Consider the following 23,221-nt stretch of genomic DNA (forward strand, 5'->3'; position numbering starts at 1 on the left):
GTGCGTGTGACGCCGGCGGCGGGGGGGCGGGACCTGGGGCGGAGAGCGGTTCGCGCGCTTCGGGCCTAGTCCGGACTCGCCGCCGCCGCCGCCATATTCCCGGTAACGGGGGCGCGCGGCCGGGGGCCGGCTGGGCCGGAAGAAGGGTTGGGGTCGGCGCCGAGGCGGGGAGGGGGTCGGTTGAGTCTGGGGCGGCCGGAGTCGGCGGGCCGAGGGAGGCGCGGGCCTTTGAGGAGGGGGCTGTGGGCGCCGGGCCGGGGCTGTGGGGAGGGAGTGGGGCAGGCCTAGCTGGGGCGAGGACTGAGCCTGGGCGGGGGATGGAGGCGGCTGGAGCTCCCGGACCCGCTAGGGCTCTGGCCGGGGCCGCCCTGGGGCCTAGGCAGGTGCGGCGGGCTGGGGCTGCGGGCTTCGCCGCGGCCGTTCTTCACAGCCCGTCCTCAGGGCCCCTGAGAGCCGAGGCCTGGACTTTCCCGTCGCGCCACAGGCAGCCGCGGCGCCGTCTCGGCGCAACTCGGGTCGGGCCCGCGGGTGATGGGCAGCGAGCCCCGCGAGCCCGGGCGGCCTGGAAGTGCTGGGGGCGGCGCGAGCCCGGGGGCGGGGCGGAGCGGGTGGGGCCGAGCTTGGGCTGCCGGGATGCTGCGTCTCTGGAGACGGGAGGTTGGCAACCATTGCCCTCCTCCCAGCCTGAGACCCTCATGCCTTCTAATTTTTGTCCTTCTCTGAATACTGCAGTGGCATCTTTCTTACTTTGCCTAATCTTCGGGCTCGAGGTCCTCTTTACGGAACCATGTCAGAAGGAGTGGACTTGATTGATATATACGCTGATGAGGAGTTCAATCAGGTGAGGGGTCTTCAGGAGCTTTGGGATTTTCCTCCATCAGCTGAGGAATCACTTTCAGCAAACTTGCAGCGTTTTTAAGCTGTGCCCGTCCTGGGCTTGAACAGGCGTCTATTGGTTCTAAAAAATTTTCCCCTGGCATCCCAAATTTCCCCCTAGCGGAGACTTTAGAGACTACTGACCATTCCGTTTTATGTTAATCTGCATCCGGAGGCTTCGTTTTAAAGGGTTTGATTTAAGAGCAAATAAAAATCAAGTGTAATACGTCTGTGAATCAACTTGTGGAATTTGCTCCCCCAGAAAGCCAAAGTTGGCTGTTAGTCTCCTCAAGGCTAACCACACAGCAGCAACTCGTTTGTTAACTGTATTCATGAGGACAATGTTGATACCTGATCCTTTGCTATTCTTTTCAGACTGCGTTCCTCCCCCCATAAAGGTGCAAAAGACACAGTGTAAAACATAATTTGTTAGTTTCAGCTCCATTCCAGTTGTTTCAAGCATCATTTGTAATTAGTTTGACTCTGATCTTTGACTCTGACCTTAAGTTTGTAGGCATTTTGGTGTGATAAGTTTTATTGATGAACCATTCTATTTATGGAGAAGTGGTAAAGATGTAGGACAAATTAGGTAAAAAGCTATTGTAGGCCCACCCATGTACCTTATGTTGGATTTGTTAATGTCTTCACATTTAACATTATGCATATATTTCCTCCAAAATAATAATAATCTATGCAGTTCAGTTTTGTGTGCTTGTATTTATTTATCTATTTATTGTGGTGCTGGGGATAGAACCCAGAGGCACCCTACCTCTGAATTCTGTATCTCCAGCCCTTTTTATTTTATTTTGAGATGGAGTCTCACTGTTGCCTAGACTGATCTATAACTTGCAGTCCTCCTGCCTCAACCTTGCAAGTACCTAGGATTATAGGCAAGCCCCACCACAATCAGACTTCTTCTTTTTAACAAATATCAGGAGTTTGTCACTCACATATAGTCCACAGTCAGTAATGAAGGTGATTGTAATGGAGACAACATGTCTTTGCTCTGTATAGGCAAGGGCCCAAGTTGATAGAGATGTTGCTATCTTTATCCCATGGTTCCCAAAACCTGGGCATTGACGTCTGGTGGCAAATAGGGAAAAAGAGTAGAGAATAGAGATTTTGATGGACCAGACCCAAACACAATTAATCTGTCTCCTCTATGTCTCACCAGGACATTTCATAGCCACTCTGAATAGAATGGAAGTCTAGAGTGTAGTCTAGCTGTGTGCTCAGTAATGAAGGAAAACAGATTGGTGAACAACTGGTCAGATTCTGCTTCAATAGTTAATAGTGAAAATATCAGATATTATTGATTATTATTATTATATGGCAGGCACTAAAAGTTCTTTAGCAATATCACTTGTCATTCAGACAGGACACAGGCCTTGTCCAGTCGTAACTGCTTTGTTGGGATAGAAGTTGTTGGCGTCAACAATTTGTTTTCTGTTCTCTTCAGTTAACAAGGAACTTTTTAAATGTGTCTAAGGCAAAAAATAATATGTGGAATTTTATATTTATATCAAACAGGCAATATTTGATACTAGAGAAGTTGAAGAAAGCGTAGGTATTAAGTGTCTTTTGTGTTAGAGAAGATAGAAGAAGGGGCACTATATCCCCATGAGTTAATTTTTGGCAAAACTGGTTTTAGTAAAGCTAAAAGATAAAAGATCTTTAGGGCAGTTAGAAGCTGACTCAGAATGAAAGCAGCTGCCAATATAGTTTGTGTTTTAGAATGTTTTAAGAATGTCATTGATTTGCTCCAAGAATCCCCTCACGTGCATTTTGCTCCTCAAGGAAAATTAACAGAGTTCCTAATGGTGCTTACTCCCTGATCTCTTATAGCATGTGCTACAAAAACCTCTTTTGCACAGCTACTTTATTCCTGTTATATCAGAAGACCTGGTAATTACAACTGCTGTTTATGTCTGAGGAGAAAACCCTGGAAAGGTGACTGAGTATTGCTGTTCTGCTGAGTGTTTTGTCTCTATTCTTTTTCATACTGAGATGGGCTTTCCACCCTATGTTCAATTCTTTTCCTTACTTTCATCAACAAGTGTTTCCTAAGCACTGTGTCACGGCTAGTGAAGTAAAAGGGGAAAAAATGGATCCGTATACTCAAAACAGGTTCGAGGCCTGGTGGGTAAGGGTGAAGGTGATGGGTGCTAAGCTGAGTAACAGATAACAGTGATGGGGAGGAAAGGTTTAAGGTGAGAACTATGGAGACGGCTGTTATGAAGCCGAAACTTTTGATACAAGAGCCTTGGTTCAAAAAAAAAAAGAAGAAGAAGAAAGAAAGAAAAGAAACAATGAAATCAGGCATGGTAGTACCCACCTGTAATCCCAGCAACTCAGGAGGCTGAGGCAAGAGGATTGCTAGTCTGAGACCTGCCTTAACAACTTAGTGAGGCCCTCAGCAACTTATCAAGACCCTGTCTCAAAAAAATAAGAAGGACTGGGGGACTGGGATTGTGGCTCTTGTGACAATTTTGTTTTCATTGAATCCTTTGGTTTCTAAGGTGGTGTCCATAAATTTAAGATTGTGCGGGATTTACTGTATCCGATTCTTTTTTTTTTTTTTTTTTTTTTTGATAGACCTTTATTTTGCAAGTGAGGTATTGGGTTCGATTCTCAGCACCAGGTATAAATAAATGAATAAAATAATGTCTATCAACAACTAAAAAAATATTTTTAAAAAATAGGGACTTGGGATTTAGTTCAGTGGTAAAATGCTCTGGGTTCAGTCCCCAGTACCAAAATTAAAAACGATGGTATGAAGTTGGTTACTTTGAGAAAAGTAAACCTTAGGCTAATTTCTGCCTTATGTCAGATACTGGGGGCTGGAGGTTAGATAAACTGAGTACAGTGGTAGGGAAAATCTTATTTTAAATTCAGAATCACACAAGTTTTCTTTTGTAAACAAATAATTTATTGAGATACTCACAGTTGTATTCTATTGAACACAAATTTTTCTTGAGAATTTCCTGTTTAATTTTTTTTAATTTATTTTTTAGTTGGACACAATACCTTTATTCTATTTATTTATTTATTATATGTGGTGCTGAGTATCGAACCCAGGGCCTCACACGTGCTAGGCAAGTGCTCTATCGCTGAGCCACAACCCCAGCCCCCTGTTTAATCTTAATGGAATAAAACTTTCAACATCTCTGCATGAAAAATGGTGTTTTTCACTTAATTTATAGAATTAGGTTTTGTTTTCACGCCATCTTTGGTAATCTGAAAAACCTCAGGCCTTATCCAGTTTTCTGCCTTAATAGCTGAACAAGTAAAATTAATTGATGTTGCTAGCAGATTTAAATCCCAACATAACTTGATACCTTGTTTCTCCATTAGAACTCTCATCAGACTTTCCCTGTGTTGTTCCCACCAACTTCTTGGCCCAGAGAGACCATTTGACAATTTTGTTTTCATTGAATCCTTTTGTTTCTAAGGTGGTGTCCATAAATTTAAGATTGTGCAGGATTGAGAGTATCCAATTTTTTTTTGATAGACCTTTATTTTATTTATTTATTTATATGTGGTGCTGAGAATTGAACCCAGTACCTCACACATGCCAGGCAAATGTGCTACCACTGAGCCATAGCCCTTCCAATTCTTGATCTTGAAAAAGTAGATTGGTTGCCTTCAGGCTTAAAATATGAAGGACTTCTTGGTAATGCATCTGGTTTCTGAGCTATCCATATCTGCATGTTAGTTTATTAGCCAGTTTTTAGTGATACTTTCGTATTACAACTTTTAGACACATCACAGATAAAAGGAGTTCCAATTTGGTTCCTTCAAAAATCCATGATGCTGTGTTTCCTTATTCCCTTTTAAGTTTCACTTGAAAATCCTTGATTTCCCCCCTTCAGAAGTACATTTTTCCCTTGATACATACGATGAGGGGCAGGGGAGTGGTCCCAGGGCCTTCACCCCATACCACAACTCCTCTGATGCTTCAGTCCCATAGATACTCATGATGTAGTCTTTGTGTGTGATCTATGTGCAATCTTCCTTTGTACTGTAAATTATCTCTAAAGTACTTATGATACCTCATTCATCGAAAATGCTCTGTAAATAGTTATGGTATAATTTTTATTAGAATTATCTTTAAAAATTAATTAGTTAATGTTCTCAGTTTATAGTTGGCAGAACTTGTGGATTTGGAACCCACAGATATAGAAGGCCAACTGAAGTGCATTCTTAAGGATAGAGCACTGGACTGGGGATATAGCTCAGATGGTAGAGTGCTTGCCTCGCATGCACAAGGCCCTGGGTTCAATCCCCAGCATCCAAAAAAAAAAAAAAAAGCAAAATAAGACAAAGAGTAAAGAGAAGCAAGGAAGTAATAAAGGTAAGAGCAGAAAGACAGAAAAAAGACACTTGAGAAAAGGATAGAGCACTACCTTGAATTATTAGGCAAATCACTAGACCTGAGACATGACTAAATGAGTGATGCAGCACCACTGAGCTACATCCCCAGCCCCGTTCTTTTTGTTCTTTGATAGTTATTAGTTGAGATTGAATCCTGTGAGTTTGAGAGTTTACCTAAGTCCTTTGTATAAGCTGAAGGATCTGAATCAGTAACACTTAACCTTTTTTTTTTTTTTAATTTTTTAATATTTATCTTTTAATTATCGGCGGACACAACATCTTTGTATGTGGTGCTGAGGATTGAACCCGGGCCACACGCACGCCAGGCGAGCGCGCTACCACTTGAGCCACATCCCCAAGCCCCAACACTTAACCTTTTTTTGCATTGTGGTACCCACTGTAAATGCTTTCCCCCCTGCTTTACGTTTCTAGATAAATTAACTCTATTTTTATTAAGTATAATAGTATTATATAGATTACGTGTGGTTTTATTATTTGTTACTATGATTTTTAAAATAGCATAGATGTTAAAAGTAAATTTTCATTGATGTATTTTGAATGCGGTCTTTAGAACTGACCTTGTTGATAACAGTAGTACATGCCTCATATTTCCTTCTTAGTTTGCTTGCTTGTTCACCGTGTGTCTTTGACTCTCACAGGGGGCTAAAGCCAGAAACATTGCATACTGTTAACAAGGTGTTGGAAGAGAAACCTGCATAAGGATAGCTGAGTGATATAGTTTCAAATCAGGAAGTTTTTCTTACCTTGTTTCCTAGAATAGGACAATGAAGTGTTGTACACTATTTTACAAAAGTAGTTGTAGATTCTATGTAAACTAGAATGAAATACAAGGTACAAAATGAAAGGTTTGCAGGTGCATACCTTTGCCAACCCCTCATCTTTTAGGACCCTGAGTTCAACAATACAGATCAGATTGACCTGTATGATGATGTGCTGACAGCCACCTCACAGCCCTCAGATGACAGAAGCAGCAGCACTGAGCCACCTCCTCCTGTTCGCCAGGAGCCATCTCCCAAGCCCAACAACAAGACCCCTGCAATTCTGTATACCTACAGTGGCCTGCGCAATAGACGAGCAGCTGTCTATGTGGGCAGTTTCTCCTGGGTGAGCAAGGGTAACCAAAAGGCTTATGGGTGGCTGGCGGGGGAGAGCACTGGGAGGTGATGGCATTTTCAGAAACCACTGTTGCACTGTTTTGTGCTCTGATGGGGTTGGATTTCTTTTTCCTGGGATCAGGTTGGATTGATCTCTGAAAGAGAACTATCCTGAGGACGTACTGGTGCCGAAGAAAGCAATGATTAAGTGGGTAGTTGCTTTTTCTGCCATCTTATTACTGCCCCTGACCCTGGGGCTTTATGTCTAGCAGGGTCATCTGTGGGACGAGATTTCAGAGTGAACACCTTGAACTCTTGGTGGTCATTAGATGGTCCTGTGATAATGGTGGGTGATGGGGATCAAAGACCTTGATAGCTCTAGTACACTTGGGGTAGGTGTGACTATTCTGCAAAAGTTATTGTGTGACATGTTTTTGGGCTGGTGGGGGAGGTTTTTTCCAAATTAGGAACTATATATACTGAGGGGAATGTTCTTGGCAGTGGTCAACTCCAGCCTGTCATATCTATAACTAAAAGTTGCTAGCAATCAGTGTTTGAACTAATGACCAGCCAGCCCAAATGGCAGTCAATATTAAAATAGGTGTTAACCTTAATTCCTAAAGATGGTGATTGGGCGGTGGGGTGATTTGAAATTCTGTATGGGTGAAAACAAATGGAAAAACCTACACTAATTGAAATGTTGCTAGGGTTTTGGGTTTTCCTATGGAGGGGGAGGTCATGATGTGACTAGATCCTAGGTTTGGGAGCTGGGTTTGGGACATTCTGGGTGGGTGGGGAGGGAGTGTGTTGCTCTTGACATTTCTCCTTTTTCCATCTTGCCGGCCTCAGTGGACCACAGACCAGCAGCTGATCCAGGTTATTCGCTCTATAGGAGTCTATGATGTGGTGGAGTTGAAATTTGCAGAGAATCGAGCAAATGGACAGTCCAAAGGGTGAGGTCTGCATTTGGGAAGCCCCTTGTAGTTTGGGACCATTGGGGTAACAACTACACTATATTTTAGCCCTGTGTTTTAACCCTTCCCACCCATGGCTCAACTTACTGCCTGGTCTTGGCATACTACCTTAGAAAGGGAACCTACCTGTAATGTAGTAGAACATTTATCTGTTTAGGGGCAAAGAATGCTGATTTTCAATGCAAAAAAAAAAAAAAATTAAGGATTATGAGAAGGCATCTTTTTTTGTTAATGGGCGTGTAGGGGTGTGTGTGTGTGTAATTCAGTGAGGTATCTTTTGCCAATTTTCACTGAAAATGGAAGAGAATTTCTCAGTTCCTCTTTCAGTTATCTAAATAGATTTCGCTTGTTTTTGCTTTTCTTTTTTAAGGTATGCTGAGGTGGTGGTAGCCTCTGAAAACTCTGTTCACAAATTATTAGAACTCCTGCCTGGAAAAGTTCTTAATGGAGAAAAAGTGGATGTGAGGCCGGCCACCCGACAGAACCTGTCACAGTTTGAGGCACAGGCTCGGAAACGTGAGTGCGTCCGAGTCCCAAGAGGGGGTACGTGGAGACCATCTGTATGAAGGGGGGAAGGCTGTGGGTTTGTTTACTGTAGTGTGGGCTCAGCCTACATGAAGGAGTTTGGGGGAGGGTGCTGGTGCTTATGGGTGGTGGCATGATGGATGGGGAGGCCAAAGAGAGGTTTATATAAAAGCAATGCTCTTTTTCAAAGAATCAGAGAAGTTCAGATTATAATAATAATGGGTTCTGACATCATTGTGTCACCTTGGGCAAGTCACTAGGGCTTCTTTCCCCCATGAACTAGATGTATAATGTTTAAAGTTCTTGTCAACTCTGAATTCTGTATTTCTTTCTAAAAATTGGCATTTTGTTGTTGTCGTGTTGAAGAAGAACCCAGGGTTTGAACCCAGGGGGGCTTAACCATTAAGCCACATCCCTAGCCCTTTGTATTTTTTATTATGAAACAGGGTCTTCTCACTAAGTTCCTATGGCTCTCTTTAAACTTGTGATCCTCCTGCCTCAGCCTCCCAAGCTGCTGGAATTACAAGCATGCTCCACCACGCCTGGCCTAAAAATTGACTGACTTTTAAGACATGCCTCTCTTTAAATTTACAAGAAGCATTCATCCTAAAAAGTAACTAAGATGTATAATCATGGCTATAATCTCGTCATGAGCATAGGTTGCAAGGGTGTTCTTTAAGGAGTCGACTAAAAGAAGTATTAGAAAATAAGTATTTGGGGCTGGGGATGTGGCTCAAGCAGTAGCACGCTCGCCTGGCATGCGTGGGGCGCTGGGTTTGATCCTCAGCACCACATAAAAATAAAATAAAGATGTTGTGTCCACCGAAAACTAAAAAATAAATATTAAAAAATTCATATTCTCTCTCTCTCTCTCTCTCTCTCTCTCTCTCTCTCTCTCTCTCTCTCTCTCCCCCTCTCCTTTAAAAAAAAATAAGTATTTGTTTGTTTGTTTTTATGGTGATGGGGATCAAACTCAGGGCCTTGCACATGCTTGGCAAGCTGCCTATTACTGAGCTACATCCTCAGTCTGAGAATAAGAATTTAACAGTGTTTCTTTAGTATTGTCCAAGAGAGGGCACACATTAGAGGGCATCAAATATTTCCATCTGCTTGGCAAGTCTACTCTATTAAGAAAGTTGTATCATTCTACCTTAGCTTGATAACAGTATCCCTTAAGTTCACCTTGCTCACTTTATTCTGACTCACTAAGCCATCTTCTGATATTAATTTGGTTTCCCAACTAGGCTCTCCTACTGGGAAGAGAATGCGCTGACCAGCTGACAAAAGTATTCCGGTCTGCTTGGCAGTTATATTTCTCATTGTAAATTAATAAATTGGCATTATGATTTATGAATCAGTCTCTTGTGAATTTGGTTAATGTGAATCAATCTTCTAGGGTTCAGTTACCCCTGGTAAACTGTTAAAATCAAGTTTCTGAAACTGAAATCTGAGGACCAGACCTTGGATTGCCCTGGTCTCACAAGGTGTAGCCCTGCAAGGCTCTGCTCAAGACAACCAGCTGCCTTTACTTTTCTTTTAGTACTGTGGGGAATAGCAGTTTCATCAACTACATTCTGTCACTCCTTAGGCCCACCTCTAAAAACAGTGGTACCTTTTATCATTTTGGTGCATCTTTCTGGTAGAAATATGGCTCCTTCTCTTTTTCCTAGGAACAAGAGTTCCTAGCTAGATTGAGAGCCTAGATGGATGTGGTGTGAGCTCCCAAGTCCTTTGTGTTTGAGAATCTTTTAAATTCATCTCTCCCCTGATTTTTCTGAGATGCATAAGTTACATCTGCATTGGGGGTAACATTGCTGCCTCTCAACTGTTTTCTCCTCAGTGTTTCCTTTCTTTGTCAAAAAGATGGTGGTGGCTGAGGGCTATATTTCTGCTCTGTCATGCTCATGGACTTAGACTCTTTAAATTCACTAGGTAAAGTTGGTGTATTTCCTTTGCTTAAGAATGGCTGCTTCTCTGGGGACTCGTAGTCATAAATACAAAACAGAACCTTTGCAGATGTAAGAAAGTAGCTGAGAAGGTAGTTAGATGTCAGAGGATCACACATTCTTAAACCTTCTATTTTATTCCGATTGAGAGAACTCAAGGAAGGTTGCCATGTATTTGAAATATGAAGAATAAGAGCGCTGTGTCAAGTACTGGCAATGTACCACAGTAAAGAAATCAAGGTGGTTGTTATTGATTCCTGAGTTTTAGTTTGAGAAGCACTCCTCTTTTTCTCTATACTTGATAAGCATCTTCTACCTCCAAGACTTCAAGGCCATATGATCACAGTCTTTTGAAATCTACATTAACTAGGCTTAACCTGTGAAATTTGGGGAAACAAGTATAACCAAATGACAGTGTTAGAAGCCATGCTTCCATTTATTTTTATGTTTTGCTCCTGTCGTACACAACACCATGCTAGTGTGCTCTGATGTTCCCAGTAGGCCACCCTGAAGGGTACAAAAGTTAGGCCATTGAAATATAGTGGGAGTTCCCCAGATTTGAAACATGTTTTTTACCAAGCTTTTGCTAAGCATTTTGCTGTCAGCTGTATGCCATCTGCTCATTCTGTGGGTAGGCCTTTTCTTGGCTTATCCCCCAATTTCTCTTTACCTTTCACTTAACCTTCAGTCTTATACTCTTCATTGTGTCTCTTCTCTTCCAGTTGCCAATTTGGGTATGTGGCTAAAGAAAATCAAACTATGCCATGCCCTCCCCTTTTTTTGCCCAAATCCTCTGGCCAAAGCTCAGTAACAAAGAGCATTGCAAGAGTACAGCATGCTTGAGAAGGTCACCTAGTCCTAATCTAAGGAGAGCCTCTGAACTCTTCAAGAGTTGTGAGATTTCATCTTATCCAGAGTTGGGCTGAACATCAATGAACATACTTCAGTGCTGTCATTTTCTATGGATTATTAGGATCATTCTGCAATTAAAAATATAAAATCCAAGGGTAAATTATGTTCTGAAAACTTTTGAGAGTTTTGAGTAAAAGCATCCTTTGATAAATAAAACTTAAGCGGAGTTTAGCATTTGGGGTTTATTCTTAACTGAGATGCTTTTGACCTTTTTCTCTGAGGCTAAAGAAAAGGCAGTAGATGTTTCCTCCCTTTTAAAAAATATTTTTATATTATTATGTATATTATTGTATTTACTTTTTAATATTTTTAATATGGACCTTTATTTACTTATTTATATGTGTGGTGCTGGGAGTAGAAACCAGTGTCTCACATGTGTGAGGCAAGCACTGTACCACTGGGCTACAGCTCCAGCCCCAAATGTTTCCTTTTTCTCAGCCAAGTCAGTTACCTTCCTCAGTGTAGTGTCAGATGACTTGCTGAGGGATAAGCTGGTCTAGGATATGTCTGAAGCCTGGGTGATAACATTAGCTGTGCTTTGCCTTATAGGAATACCTCCACGGGCCCACTCTCGAGATTCTAGTGATTCTGCTGACGGACGGGCCACACCCTCTGAGAACCTTGTACCCTCATCTGCTCGTGTGGATAAGCCCCCCAGCGTGCTGCCCTACTTCAATCGCCCTCCTTCAGCCCTTCCCCTGATGGGTCTGCCCCCGCCCCCAATTCCACCCCCACCACCTCTGTCTTCAAGCTTTGGGGTCCCTCCTCCTCCTCCTGGCATCCACTATCAGCATCTCATGCCCCCCCCTCCTCGATTACCTCCACATCTGGCTGTACCTCCCCCTGGGGCCATTCCACCTGCCCTTCACCTCAATCCAGCCTTCTTCCCCCCACCAAATGCTACAGTGGGGCCTCCACCAGATACTTACATGAAGGCCTCAACACCCTATAACCACCATGGCAGGTGAGGAGCATCTTGTTCCCTTCAGATCTAAGCCAGTAATAGTTAGGTCAGCAGTGCTCAGCATTCTGTTCTTCATGAAGAAGTGAACACTGAATACTCATGCTTTCCCTTATGGAAACTTGCCATAGTGTTGAGTCTTGGAATATAATTTACTGTCTATCAGTGTTTTTCCTTTAGTGCTTTTGTTTGTATCTTAACCACTTGGCCCAAACCCGATCCTTCATATCCTCTTTTAAGGCGGTTGAGTGCCGTAAATGGCTACAACAAAAACCACAGTGTCTAGCAATGTTGAGTCCTGGCAAAACTACAAAATCATATGACATAATTCCTGTCCTTGAAAAGAAGAGGAACACATAAAATACCTGAACAGCTGAGAACAATTTAAGACAATAGAGCATAGTTAAATAATACAGTACTATAGAATATGGTAAAAGTAATACAGGATGTGGACAATCAGTAATATTATCTCCCTTCAGCCGAGATTCGGGCCCTCCGCCCACTACAGTGAGTGAAGCTGAATTTGAAGAGATCATGAAGCGAAACAGAGCAATTTCCAGCAGTGCCATTTCCAAAGCAGTGTCTGGAGCCAGTGCAGGTAACTGACTCTTAGCTGTGCTGCCTTTTCCCTACTTTTGGTTTTTCCATCAGCAAAAGTTCCACAAGTTAAAGTTGGTACACTCTTAGATATCATGTGTGGCACACTTCAAAGAGCAATAGCTAACTGGATTTCTTGGCTTTGAGAAAACTCCAGTGGTGTTATTTAACCTGTGGCTACACCTGCCTCTATGAAAACCAACTTAGTGCCTACAAAATGAGCAACTAATAGATACTAACACAATGTTGTATTTATTGTAAAATGAAACTCCTAACATATGGAGGTCTTCATCTCAGTGGTTGATCTTTAGACCTAAACTGGATCCAATGCCAAATATAGAATGTTGCCTTAACTAGGTGATGATTAGCCTGTACTGGAAGGCAAGTATATTGGATGTCATCTTAAGGCATATTGTGCCCTTTCAGCTCAGTTTCCCTGTATTAAATGGGCAGAAGTAGCAAATTATAATTCTAAAAGCCCTGAGTGTGAAATCTTTGGTTCCTAAAAGAAAAGGTGATTGAAAGCTTCAGTAATGTGGACTTAGTTTCACATCATGACATGAATTATGTTCACTTTCTTCCCATGAGTTTACCACCTGAACAGTGTCCTAAGAAATAACTCTAAGTATTAACATCTGTTTTCTATAATATCTCATTTTTGGCTGCAAAACTTGAATCCACAGAGGAGGTTAAAAACAAGGTGTATGAGTTCTCTTCAATTTTTTTCCCCACCAGAAAAACCTACATTGGCATCTGAGTAAACTTGTGTGTGGGTGTGTCTGTTGCTGGAAACTCTGAACCCAAAATGTCACATGTGCTAGGCAAGTGCTCTACCACTGAGCTACACCCCTAGCCCTTTTTCTTTTTTTGAGACAGGGTCTCACCAAGTTGCTGAGGCCGACCTCAAATTTGCAATCCCTGCCCCAGCCTCCTGAGTAGCTAGTATTACAAATGTGCCCACTTAAGTGAATCTTTTTAAATTGAAAAGTAATATATGTTCATTGTAACAAGTCAAATGTACAGAGGAATTTAGAAAACGTAATCATTGTTTCTTCTTCACTGCCAATGCCTTCACCCTAAGATAACCAATAATTGAATCTTTATCCTTAATCTCCATCCCTTTTTGTTCTTATTCCAGTCTTTCACGTCACAAATACTTACTGAATGTGCCCGTAAAACAAACAGGTGTTTCCTGCCTAAGTGAAACTGATATCCTGGCGCTCCTGAGCCTCTGCAGGATAACAGTTCTTCAGAAACTCTATTCTGTTCTTATTACATCTCCCAACTAAGCTACCACTCCTCATTTACACTGCCCTGTGTGGATTCCACCTACCCTTGTATTTTCTGTCCTTAATGCTTTTAATTTAGCTTGTAAAAGTAGTGCACAAGTACCCACTCCACCATGATTATCCCTGAGCCAGGCATTGCTTAGACTTGGTAAATGAAAGGGCTGGTTATTGATGACATCATAATTTTTAAAAATGTATAAGTACAATTACAATAATGTCTTGGTTAACAACAGACCACATAAATAGAGATATTGTGTCCACTTACAACTTTAAAAAAAAATTAAAAAAATAATTCGTAGAAAAGTGCAATGTTAAAAAACAAAAGTCCTCTATAGAAGGAACAGTACAAGACCAACGGTTTCCTCTGCATTTTTTACTATATCCTGGAAGCCTATTAATATATAAAGTCTGATATTTATTGAGGTCTTGCTACTGTCAGTGTGCACATGGTACACTATGCTAAGCACTTTACATGGATTACTTTGTTTACATAACAGATTTACTGTGTGCTTTTAACAACTATGTAATTATGTCTGTAATCATTATTCCTTAATGTATATAGCCAGATCCTATCAAAGGTAATATAACCACACTGAAACGTTGTTAGGCACACATACTTTTGTGAGCAGAAGTAGAAAATTTTAAGTAGAATTGCTGGATCAGTGTGCACTGTGCACATTTTTAATAGATGTTGTCAAATAGCCCTGGCATCTGGCAACATCTGTCAGATTCAGCTCAGTGGAATATATGTCTTTCCAGTTCAGTACCTGCCATGCCTGCTCCTCCATTTTAACATGGTTCTTTGGAGCAGCTAATTCCTTTTGGTTTGTGTCCTCCTGAATTCTCCTTTTGGTCCACTTAGTTTACTGCCTCTGCTCACCCTTGTCCTTTCCATCCATCTCCTGTCAGGGGATTACAGTGATGCAATTGAGACCCTGCTCACAGCCATTGCGGTTATCAAACAGTCCCGGGTCGCCAATGATGAGCGTTGCCGTGTCCTCATCTCCTCTCTTAAGGACTGTCTTCATGGCATTGAGGCCAAGTCCTACAGTGTGGGTGCCAGCGGGAGCTCTTCCAGGTGAGTCGATAATTGTTCCAGCAGCCTTCCAGCCATGAGCAGTACTCTTCCATGGCTTGGGAAGGACAGGTGGGGAGCCCAGGGTATCTGAAAAGGACCTGACACCTGACTGAAAGAGTGGACCTAGACTTCATGTCTTTTAAGAGGAGTTAATCACACTTTCGTTAATTAGTGTTGTAATTGGAATCTGTGCTGGTGAGGCTGTGGGCTCAGTTAGGAGAAAGACTGATATTAAGAGCATGGGCTTTTGAATCATACACACTTCTTTTGAATCTCAATTCTGTTGCTGACTAGTTAACAACTTCCAAGTGTCATTTTCTTTTAAAAAAGGAACAATAGGGGCTGGGGTTGTAGCTCAGTGATAGAACACTTGCCTAGCATGTGTGAAGCACTGGGTTCAAGTCTTAGGCACAATATCTTTATTTTTTTATGTGGTGCTATCTACTATCTACACCTAAAAAAGGAACAACACTTAGCACTACTAGATACATTAGTAAAGATCTTAACAAATTTAACTGTCATCATTCTCCCAAAAAAGTTTAGTCTTCAAAGAGCTAAGATCCTTAGACAGTAGGCCCATGGTAGAAGAGTGAAAGAGTAGTTTAAGCAAATACTGGGAGACACCAAACACCACACTCTTTGAAAGAATGTGGTAGGCCCTCTGAATGAGGCTGAAGGATCTTTTCTGATAGGAAAAGACATCGGTCCAGGGAGAGGTCACCCAGCCGGTCCCGGGAGAGCAGCAGGAGGCACCGGGATCTGCTTCATAATGAAGATCGACATGATGATTATTTCCAAGAAAGGAACCGGGAGCACGAGAGACACCGGGATAGAGAGCGGGACCGGCACCACTGAGAAAGGTGGGAAGAATCTCCTTTCCTGGCCTGTGGATGGTCTTTTATAAAAGAAAGATTATTCGTAGTGAATATTCCTCTCTTCCTCCCCCCTCCCTGTTATTTCTCCTCTTCTCTCTTTTCCACGAAGCAAGTAAAGGCAGCAGGGGTGGAAAGGACTTTTGGCTTCAGTTACTAAATGCTTGGGGCAGATTTCTTGCTTGTGTGGGGGGAGTCTAACCCTGAGATTAAGCTGTTTTAATTGGTTTCTGGACTGCCTTAACCTGGCATCTGAGCAACAGCATGGCATAATGGTTGAGAGCATGGTGTCAAATGCCAGAAGCTGAATCCCAGCTCCTCCATTAATGAACCTTAATACTGTATTCCTCAGTTTCCTCATGTGTAACTGAAGATAATAAAAACAACTATCTTACTAGCTTGCTTGACAGCTCAGTGAGATAATCCATGTAGCACTCTTAGTGCCTGTCACATAGTAAGTTATCAATAGATGGTAACTATTGTTGTTATCATTATCATGTTTTAAACCCACTAAACCTTCAAGTAAAAAAAAAAAAAAGGAAAACTGATGAAGACAAAAACCAAGACTATTAATTTATTTAGTTTTTAAGGTACAACACTAATGATTTTAATAATCAGTATCTATTAAAAAGATTCTGAATATTGGGATTTTACAGAGGAGAAAGCTGATCTGGAAAAAAATATCTTTTGCAACTTTAGAGACTATGTGGAAGGATATTTTTGTTTTCAGTACTGTTCTATTCTTTTTTTTTTTTTTTAGTAAAGCAAATGCAGTCAGGTTGAGAGGAAATTATTAACTCAGGTAATTGAAAAGTTCAGTTAGAATTGCCTGGATTCAGGGTTTCTGGCTGCATCAGCAGGACTTAGCCTTCCTGCCTCTCAGCTCTACTTCTCTCCATGTTTTCATTCTCAGAAAGGTTCTGTCTTGGGGGAGGAGCCTGTAGTTCTGGGTTACAGCCCGCCAGTTAGCAGTCTAACTGAAAGAAAGCTTGTAGCAAGGAAACAAGAGCAGTTGTTGATTTTGTTTCTGTGGAGATCTCTAAAGTAGTCCAGGCTTTGGCTAGAAGTCTCTTTGTGGTTCCCGGGAGCTACTACTGCATGATCCTGATGACCTTGGGAGCTGTTCTCAACTTTGCAGTTGCAGATTAATGAGTCTCTGGTGCTACTTACTTTGTCTTATATGAAGTATATTATGAAGATGTCCTTGGTCTTTTGCCTGTTTAATTGTTCTGAGGTAATAATGGTAATTAAAGGGGGGTAAGAAAAAAATAGTAGTTCTGTTTGGCATCTTTGGGGTAGATACATGGATAGCTGGATCAAGAAGGGAAAAAAAATTCTTACCACTTGTATGTCCCTGAGTTCATGAGCAGTAGCTGGACTGAAACATTTGAAAAATCAGTGTCTTGTCTAGTTACAGCCTGTTAACAAACAAGAAACGATTACTCTTATTTTGGCTCTTGCCTTTTGCTCTGTTGTTTGGCTTTATGTGCCATAAACTATAAATAGACTTATAGCTAGTTGTTCTTTTCATCTGCCATAGGAGGCAAGTAAGTGAGAAGATGAGAAGTTACTGATTTTTTTTGTTTGCCTCCCTTCTCCATTCTTCAACCACTGTGTCCCACAAGAACCTAGAATACTTGACAATACAAAGTCTAGGATAGCCCACATAGCCCCAACAGTTAGGTTGTGGGGCTTCTAGATTTTGCAACAGGTTGAGTTTTGGGAGTGCTCACATATCCTCTGGCAAAGCAACCTAATATAAGAGATGGGGAGTTTACGAGTGGCTTTGGCCTGTTTTAGTCTCAGGGAGTGAGCAGAAGGGTAAGCATTAGAATAGTCTTGGTTTAGCACCACCCCTTCAGTACTAGTACTATTTCCTCCTCTCATTTGAGCTGGCACAATTGTAGTGTTAGATAAAAAACCACCACCCCCTACCCCCCATCATGCAGGCCACAGTGTGTGTCCCAGAGCTAACAAATAGGGGTTGATTGGTCTGTGCAAAGCATGAATTATATCTCTGGGGCCACATTCAGTTTACTAGTTAGAATATATAACTTCGTGTCACCATTCATGCTGGATTTGTTCCTGGCAGGCTATGAATATGGAAATTGTCAGGCGAGATCCTCTGAGCCATCAGTGCTTTGGGGATTGAGCATCTCAATTTAAGTCATTAGCTGTCACTTTACCTCATTTTTTCCACCTACAAAATGGGACAATACCTCCCATTATGAGGATGATTCAATTTGAATAATTATGAAAGTCTTAAAATAGTATTTCCAGAAAATAGTCATTTGATGCTAGTCTATGACCAGATAAGGAATATTAACTTTAAGCCAGATTTTTCACTGCCCTGCTTTTCCTGGTCACCCTTTAGATATGTTTTTATTCTATTTTGTTTAGTCCAAAATAAATTAATAAGATACCCCAAAATATCAATTTCTTATGTCCTCTTTCTAAGGACTCAATTCAACCTGCATTTACCAAGTTGTGTCTTAGGAGGTTTCGTACTGCAGAGATGGTACTAGGCCTCACTTACCTTAGCAAACTTAATTTTTCAAGCTGTGTGTGCAAGCAGTCTTTTAGTTAAAAGAACAGAATTATATTTCTGTTCTGTTAACAGGTCCTTGAGCAGGAAGGGTATGTTCTGTCCAGAGGCAATAGAGCACCAACCTTCTCTGTCCTTCCTTCCTTGATAGAGGGCAAAGCTCTAGACCTAAAAACTGATTGGCCCACTGAAGCAGTCTTTGATTTCTGCTTGCATTCAAACATTACCATAGAATGTAGCCATAGACTTTTCAGAACTGGATGTTCTTGACACACTAGTGATTCTCTGCATTTTGATTTGTAAGAACAGTTTACAAATCATATCTCTTCCTGGGATATGTGCATGTTCTGAAGTTTGATAATGTTCTCTGGCTTCAGTTTTCTGTAGTTTTCAACTATGTCGGTTGTCTTGTTATTTTAGAATATTATTTTATTTTAAATATAATCATTCTCACCATATTCCTCCTATCCTCCTGGTCCATTGAAAAACTGAGCTCTGTTCAGTTTTGATCTAGTTCAAAGATTCAGAAACCTGAATGGTGTGACATGGAGAATTCACTAAGAGTTTCAGTTTTCACTTATATAAAATGGGACAGGCTAGCAAACAGGAGCCTCCAGGTTTGACCTCCAGTGCTGGGCGGGGTGGGAGTGGGGCTGGGGGTGGTGTAACAAAAAATAAAAGGAAATGGGACAGATACCTGCCTACATAGGTGTTACAGAAGCCAGCAAGACAGAGGCCATACAGATTGAAGATCCAAGCTGAAAATAGCACCATTATAGGGTTAGAAGGGTCAAGTGCCACATGGATGCGTTTTTTCCTAGGCTAGCTCCTCCAGGTGTTATGAGGCCTCTGTACAGAAAAATGCATATATAAAAGGTGAGCATTTGTGTGTAGGCTGTGTTGCTAGTTGGGGCTTGGTGGAAATTCTAAACTTTGTCTAGCATGCATAAGGCCCTGGATTCAATCCTAAATACTAAAACAACAACCAAAAAAAAAAAGTCTGTAATTCGAGATAGGTTTTTGCTAAGTTACAGAGGCTGGCCTTGCAGTTGCAATTCTCTTGCCCTACTCTCCTGAGTCACTGGTGTGCACCACTAAACTCAGCAAAAATTCTATAATTCTAAGTCTGAATTTAGTTCTCCTTTTTCCTTTTGACTATTAAGGCTGTTTTATATCATCAGGCTGACCACACTACCATCTGTAGATAGGTACTACAATACTGGAACTAGGGCTGAGTGTACTGGGGAACCTTAAGGTTGGCGGTGATGTGACAAGTAGATTAACAGACCTTTGGGCAAAGGCTTTTAGGTTTCTTTGATGGTAATTGCTACTGATTATTTTCTTTTCCTTCCATGCTTTGCTTTTTTTAAGTTGTTCCTGCTTTGTGTTCATATATTTCTTGGTCTCACTCACAGCTGTCATCTGTGGAAAAACTTAAATCTTCTTGATTTTTAGTACAGTTTAGGAAACTCTGGGGGCTGGGCACAGTGATGCATGCCTGTAATCCCTGTGGCTCTGAGGCTAAAACAGGACAATTGTAAGTTCAAAGCTAGTCTCAGCAACTTAGCAAGGCCCTAAGTAACTCAGTGAGACCCTTTCTCTAAATAAAGTACAAAAGGGTTGGGGATGTGTCTCAGTGGTTAAGCACCCCTGGGTTCAACCCTCAGTACCAAAAGAAAAAGAAAAGCCCTGGTCCTGTGTGTGTGTGCACACGTGCACTACTTATAAGGACATTGCTTGGAACCTATTTTACCCAGTGTTTCTTTAAACAAAAATAAAACTTAGGAGTTAACTAGAAGTTCATGCTCCCTGCTGGAATATTTTGGGGGTTGACGGATTTGGTTTTATACACACATTTTTTTCTTACCACCGTACATCCCATTTCTTCATTTTTTTCCTTCCCCTCAAGATAAGCTGTGACTTAGAATAGATTTTCTGAAGCAGTATTTAAATTTACCATATTTTCCCTTACAGCAACTTTTCTTGAAATGTAACAGTTTCTATACTTTGCTAGTCAAAAATCTCCTTTCCAGGCTGCTTTGTGTTGTGTTTTCCCCCAACCTTAAAGTAAGATGTTACTGCTTTTTTTCTCTTTCTCAACTGCATCCATTCCCTCACTGCTTCTCAGTGTCAGGTGATCTGCTTCCTTGCTTCTACCCGGGCTTGCATTCTCTGTCTATATCTCCTAACTCTTACGTTGTAAGTTAAGAAAATGCTAGCATATTTCATACAAACCCCTACTGATAAGAAAGTAACCTCTGTGTTTTATTTCTCCTCTTCTGATATTCTCTTACAGGAGTCTGATTGGAAGCAAATGTTTTTTTTAATGGACTTGCATCTCCTCACCTTGATCAGGACTAAAGGACGGAGGCCGCTCCACCTCTTCCCCTTCCTCCAAACCCTTAACTCCCTCCTGACACCCAGGGAATACCCTCTGCCCTACAGGTTTGAAGATGGCTTGGCAGCCCTCCCAATCCCACACTCCTGTGTGCTGGGGGAAAGAACCTAAAGACTTTGTGTGGTTGGGAGGGGTGGCAGACAGGAAGAAAGCAACATGTTCAGGCCCTGGTCTCCATAGAGAATGGTGCTTTGTCCATGGAACCGTATCTGATTCTCCAGGAGCAGTGCAGTGGTGAGGTTGATGGGAAGACTTCCTTCCCAAAGAAAATAGATTATCCGTGCAGGATCTTGGAAAGTGACTGGGTATGCCAAAATATACCCAGGGTCCTGCCCTCAGCACTAGGTTTGATGGGGTCAAGAGGGTCCAAACCCCTTGCTAACATACCACTTCTTTAACTCCTTTACCTTCTCAGCCCTTTGAGGAGGGACCAGGAGAACAGAAAATACCTTGTGAAAAGCTACTTCTGTTCTTGGTTTTCCCCTCTCACGTATTGACGGTTTATTTCCCTGACCTCCCAGAGGGCTGAACTTGAGATTTCGATTCCCTGCTGCCCAGCCTTCTCAGTGGACTTGTCCCTCCTAAGCTGAGAAGGCCGTGAGGTTGCTTTCTGCTAGGTTGCCTGGCAGAGCCAATTGCCACCCTCTGCTGCTTAGTGCTTGGTTGCTCTTGAAATAACCAGCTCTCTGAAGTGTTCCCTTTCCCTGGGGCTTTTCCATTTAACACATGGAGCCCTTCCCCCAAGAAGGCTGCTTCCTTGTTTTAGAGGAAGCTACTGCCATTGGGAGATGGGGATATCGGGACCTCAGCAATGAAGAACCTTAGCAAAGTACCAGGAGGAGTGAGGAAGGAGGCAAGTTGGGCAGGATATGGCCTACTTCCATAGGCTTTTCTTTCTTCAGGTTTGATGTAAGCATGGGCTTGCATCCCCCAGGTACATACTTTTACTTATTGTGGGATAACCCAGCACTGGTAGGCAGGTAAAGTCACAAATTTGGTGTCTTTCCATCTGTTGACATTGATGTAATAGCTCCACTCACTCTGCCTGGAGGTCTTCCTCCGATAAGGAACAAGGAAGAAATGAAGCCTGACTTGAATGAACTCCGCTCAGAGTTCTAAGGACCAGCACTCTGGGGGCCATTTTCTACACGGGCAAATGGAATTGCTTTTCCCATAACATCCAAATTGTGATGTGGTTGCTGTTGAGGAAGGCAGCAGCAATAGGGTCCTGCAGTACCCATGGGGTGATGCTACTTCTGCATATATCTACGGGGCATATGACATCTAATGTGAGAAGAGACGTGGCATGTAAGATGAGACGGCATGTGAGGCATAGGGTCGCTGGAGACCCTTCTGGCTTAGAAGGGAGAGACTGAATTGGACTGAACCCTTCCTCTGTTCCCAGCACGTTTCTGATACACCCCTCAGTCACTGGGGGAATCCCCCAGGGTTGGAGAGGCACATTCCCTTGGGACAGAGGCTACAGGTTGTAGCTTTTCCCCCCTGTCCCCCAACCCTGTCCTTACCACTTCAGAACATGGCACCCTGCCCAACTGGCCAAGTGTTAAGTGATGTGCTTATCCTCGAGAGCAGCTCCGGGTGTCTTTTTAAAATGTAGAGAAAACCAAGTAAGGTGACAGTTTAAGGAAAAACAATATATAGAATATCTGAAAAGCCGTTTACCCGGAGAATTATTTTCTCCCCATTTTCTTTTTGTTTTTACTCAATGACAATTTTAGTTTTATTTCCTGATAGCAAAAAGGAAAAAAAAAAAAAAAAAAAACAGCCCTCAAAAAGGCCAAGGCCCCCCATCCCCCTGTTGTCGGTGATTTGTTTGTCTTTCTGATAGGTTGAAAATTGTGTAATAAACTTGATGACGCTGTCAATCTTTTATACTGCATTGTATTTTTTTTCCTTTTGTAACAAAATATTTTTAAATAATAAATGGGGTGTGAGCTGTTTTGTGGATTCTGCATTGAATAGATTTGTTGAGGTGTTGGGCATGGGCATGGGCTGATGTAGATGGTGTGGGATGTAGCAAAACCCCAAGTTCTTAGCTGGAACTGCACATTGCTCTACAGCCAAGATTGATGAGCCTCCTAAGAGACCTTAGGAAAGTACTAGGAGGAGTGAGGAAGGAGGCAAGTTGGGCAGGATATGGCCTACTTTGGAGGTGCCCCTTGAAGTTTTAGCTTTTTTCCTTAGCCTTCTAATACCCTGGTTAAAGGAAACTTCTCAGTCATCCTTTACCCATCAAAGTAAGACTTAACTAGATTCAGAGAATATTTCCTACCTTATAAGAGCTCAGTTTACATTGCATCAAGTTCATGTAGGGAAGAAAGCTATCTGATCACTAGTGCCTAGTTCCTCCATCAGTTTAATCATGGAAAAGCAATGTAGCCTTGGTCTCTTTTCATCTAAAAGGTGAAAATAATAGCTGTTCTGTCTTTACACATGGGTTTTGTTGTTGTTTTGTTTTTAAGGTGTGGGGTCTCACTATGTTGCCTGAGCTGGTCACTCCTGGGCTCAAGTGATTCTCCCACATAGCCTGCGAAGTAACTGGGACTACAGGCGGGTGGGGCACCTGTCTTCACAGGAATGTTTTAAGAACCAGAGATAAAATGTGAATATGTCCATCTAAATTGGAGGAATAATAGATGAGAAAGCTTAGTAGAAGTGCTATAGGGTAATCTTGGGTTTCCAGGAAAGCTATTTAAAAGCTTGGTGAAAGAAGTTTGTGCAGGGCTGAAGGTCTGTAA

At 42.0% G+C, this 23,221-nt stretch overlaps 1 protein-coding gene across 3 annotated transcripts; it reads left to right on the forward strand.

The window, feature by feature from the left end:
• Positions 1 to 12: 12 nt before the first annotated feature.
• Positions 13 to 22,430, forward strand: Cpsf7 (cleavage and polyadenylation specific factor 7). Of its 3 annotated transcripts, none has more exons than XM_046445601.2 (10): positions 13 to 102; positions 733 to 841; positions 6,157 to 6,375; positions 7,215 to 7,318; positions 7,710 to 7,882; positions 11,272 to 11,686; positions 12,163 to 12,281; positions 14,479 to 14,647; positions 15,340 to 15,507; positions 20,361 to 22,430. In XM_046445601.2, exons 2-9 carry the CDS (start codon positions 788 to 790, stop codon positions 15,500 to 15,502), a joined length of 1,416 nt encoding a protein of 471 aa, XP_046301557.1. In that variant the 5' UTR covers positions 13 to 102; positions 733 to 787; the 3' UTR covers positions 15,503 to 15,507; positions 20,361 to 22,430. The 3 variants fall into 3 exon arrangements, with proteins under 3 accessions (XP_046301557.1, XP_046301558.1, XP_046301559.1); XM_046445602.2 differs by having other exon boundaries at positions 7,710 to 7,855; XM_046445603.2 differs by lacking the exons at positions 13 to 102; positions 733 to 841; positions 6,157 to 6,375 and adding an exon at positions 6,642 to 6,711.
• Positions 22,431 to 23,221: the final 791 nt, after the last annotated feature.

The sequence above is a fragment of the Marmota monax genome, unplaced genomic scaffold, assembly GCF_021218885.2.
Source record: "Marmota monax isolate L192 unplaced genomic scaffold, Marmota_monax_Labrador192_F-V1.1 WCK01_AAM20220418_F8-fsc00038, whole genome shotgun sequence".
In the NCBI taxonomy this organism is placed as follows: domain Eukaryota; kingdom Metazoa; phylum Chordata; class Mammalia; order Rodentia; family Sciuridae; genus Marmota; species Marmota monax.

Excerpts from the sequence above, each read along its gene's own strand:
- Cpsf7 (XM_046445601.2), top strand. The coding sequence starts at position 788 with ATGTCAGAAGGAGTGGACTTGATTGATATATACGCTGATGAGGAGTTC. Across the intron at positions 7,319-7,709 it reads GCAAATGGACAGTCCAAAGG|GTATGCTGAGGTGGTGGTAG; the intron begins GTGAGGTCTGCA and ends TTCTTTTTTAAG. Across the intron at positions 12,282-14,478 it reads AGTGTCTGGAGCCAGTGCAG|GGGATTACAGTGATGCAATT; the intron begins GTAACTGACTCT and ends ATCTCCTGTCAG.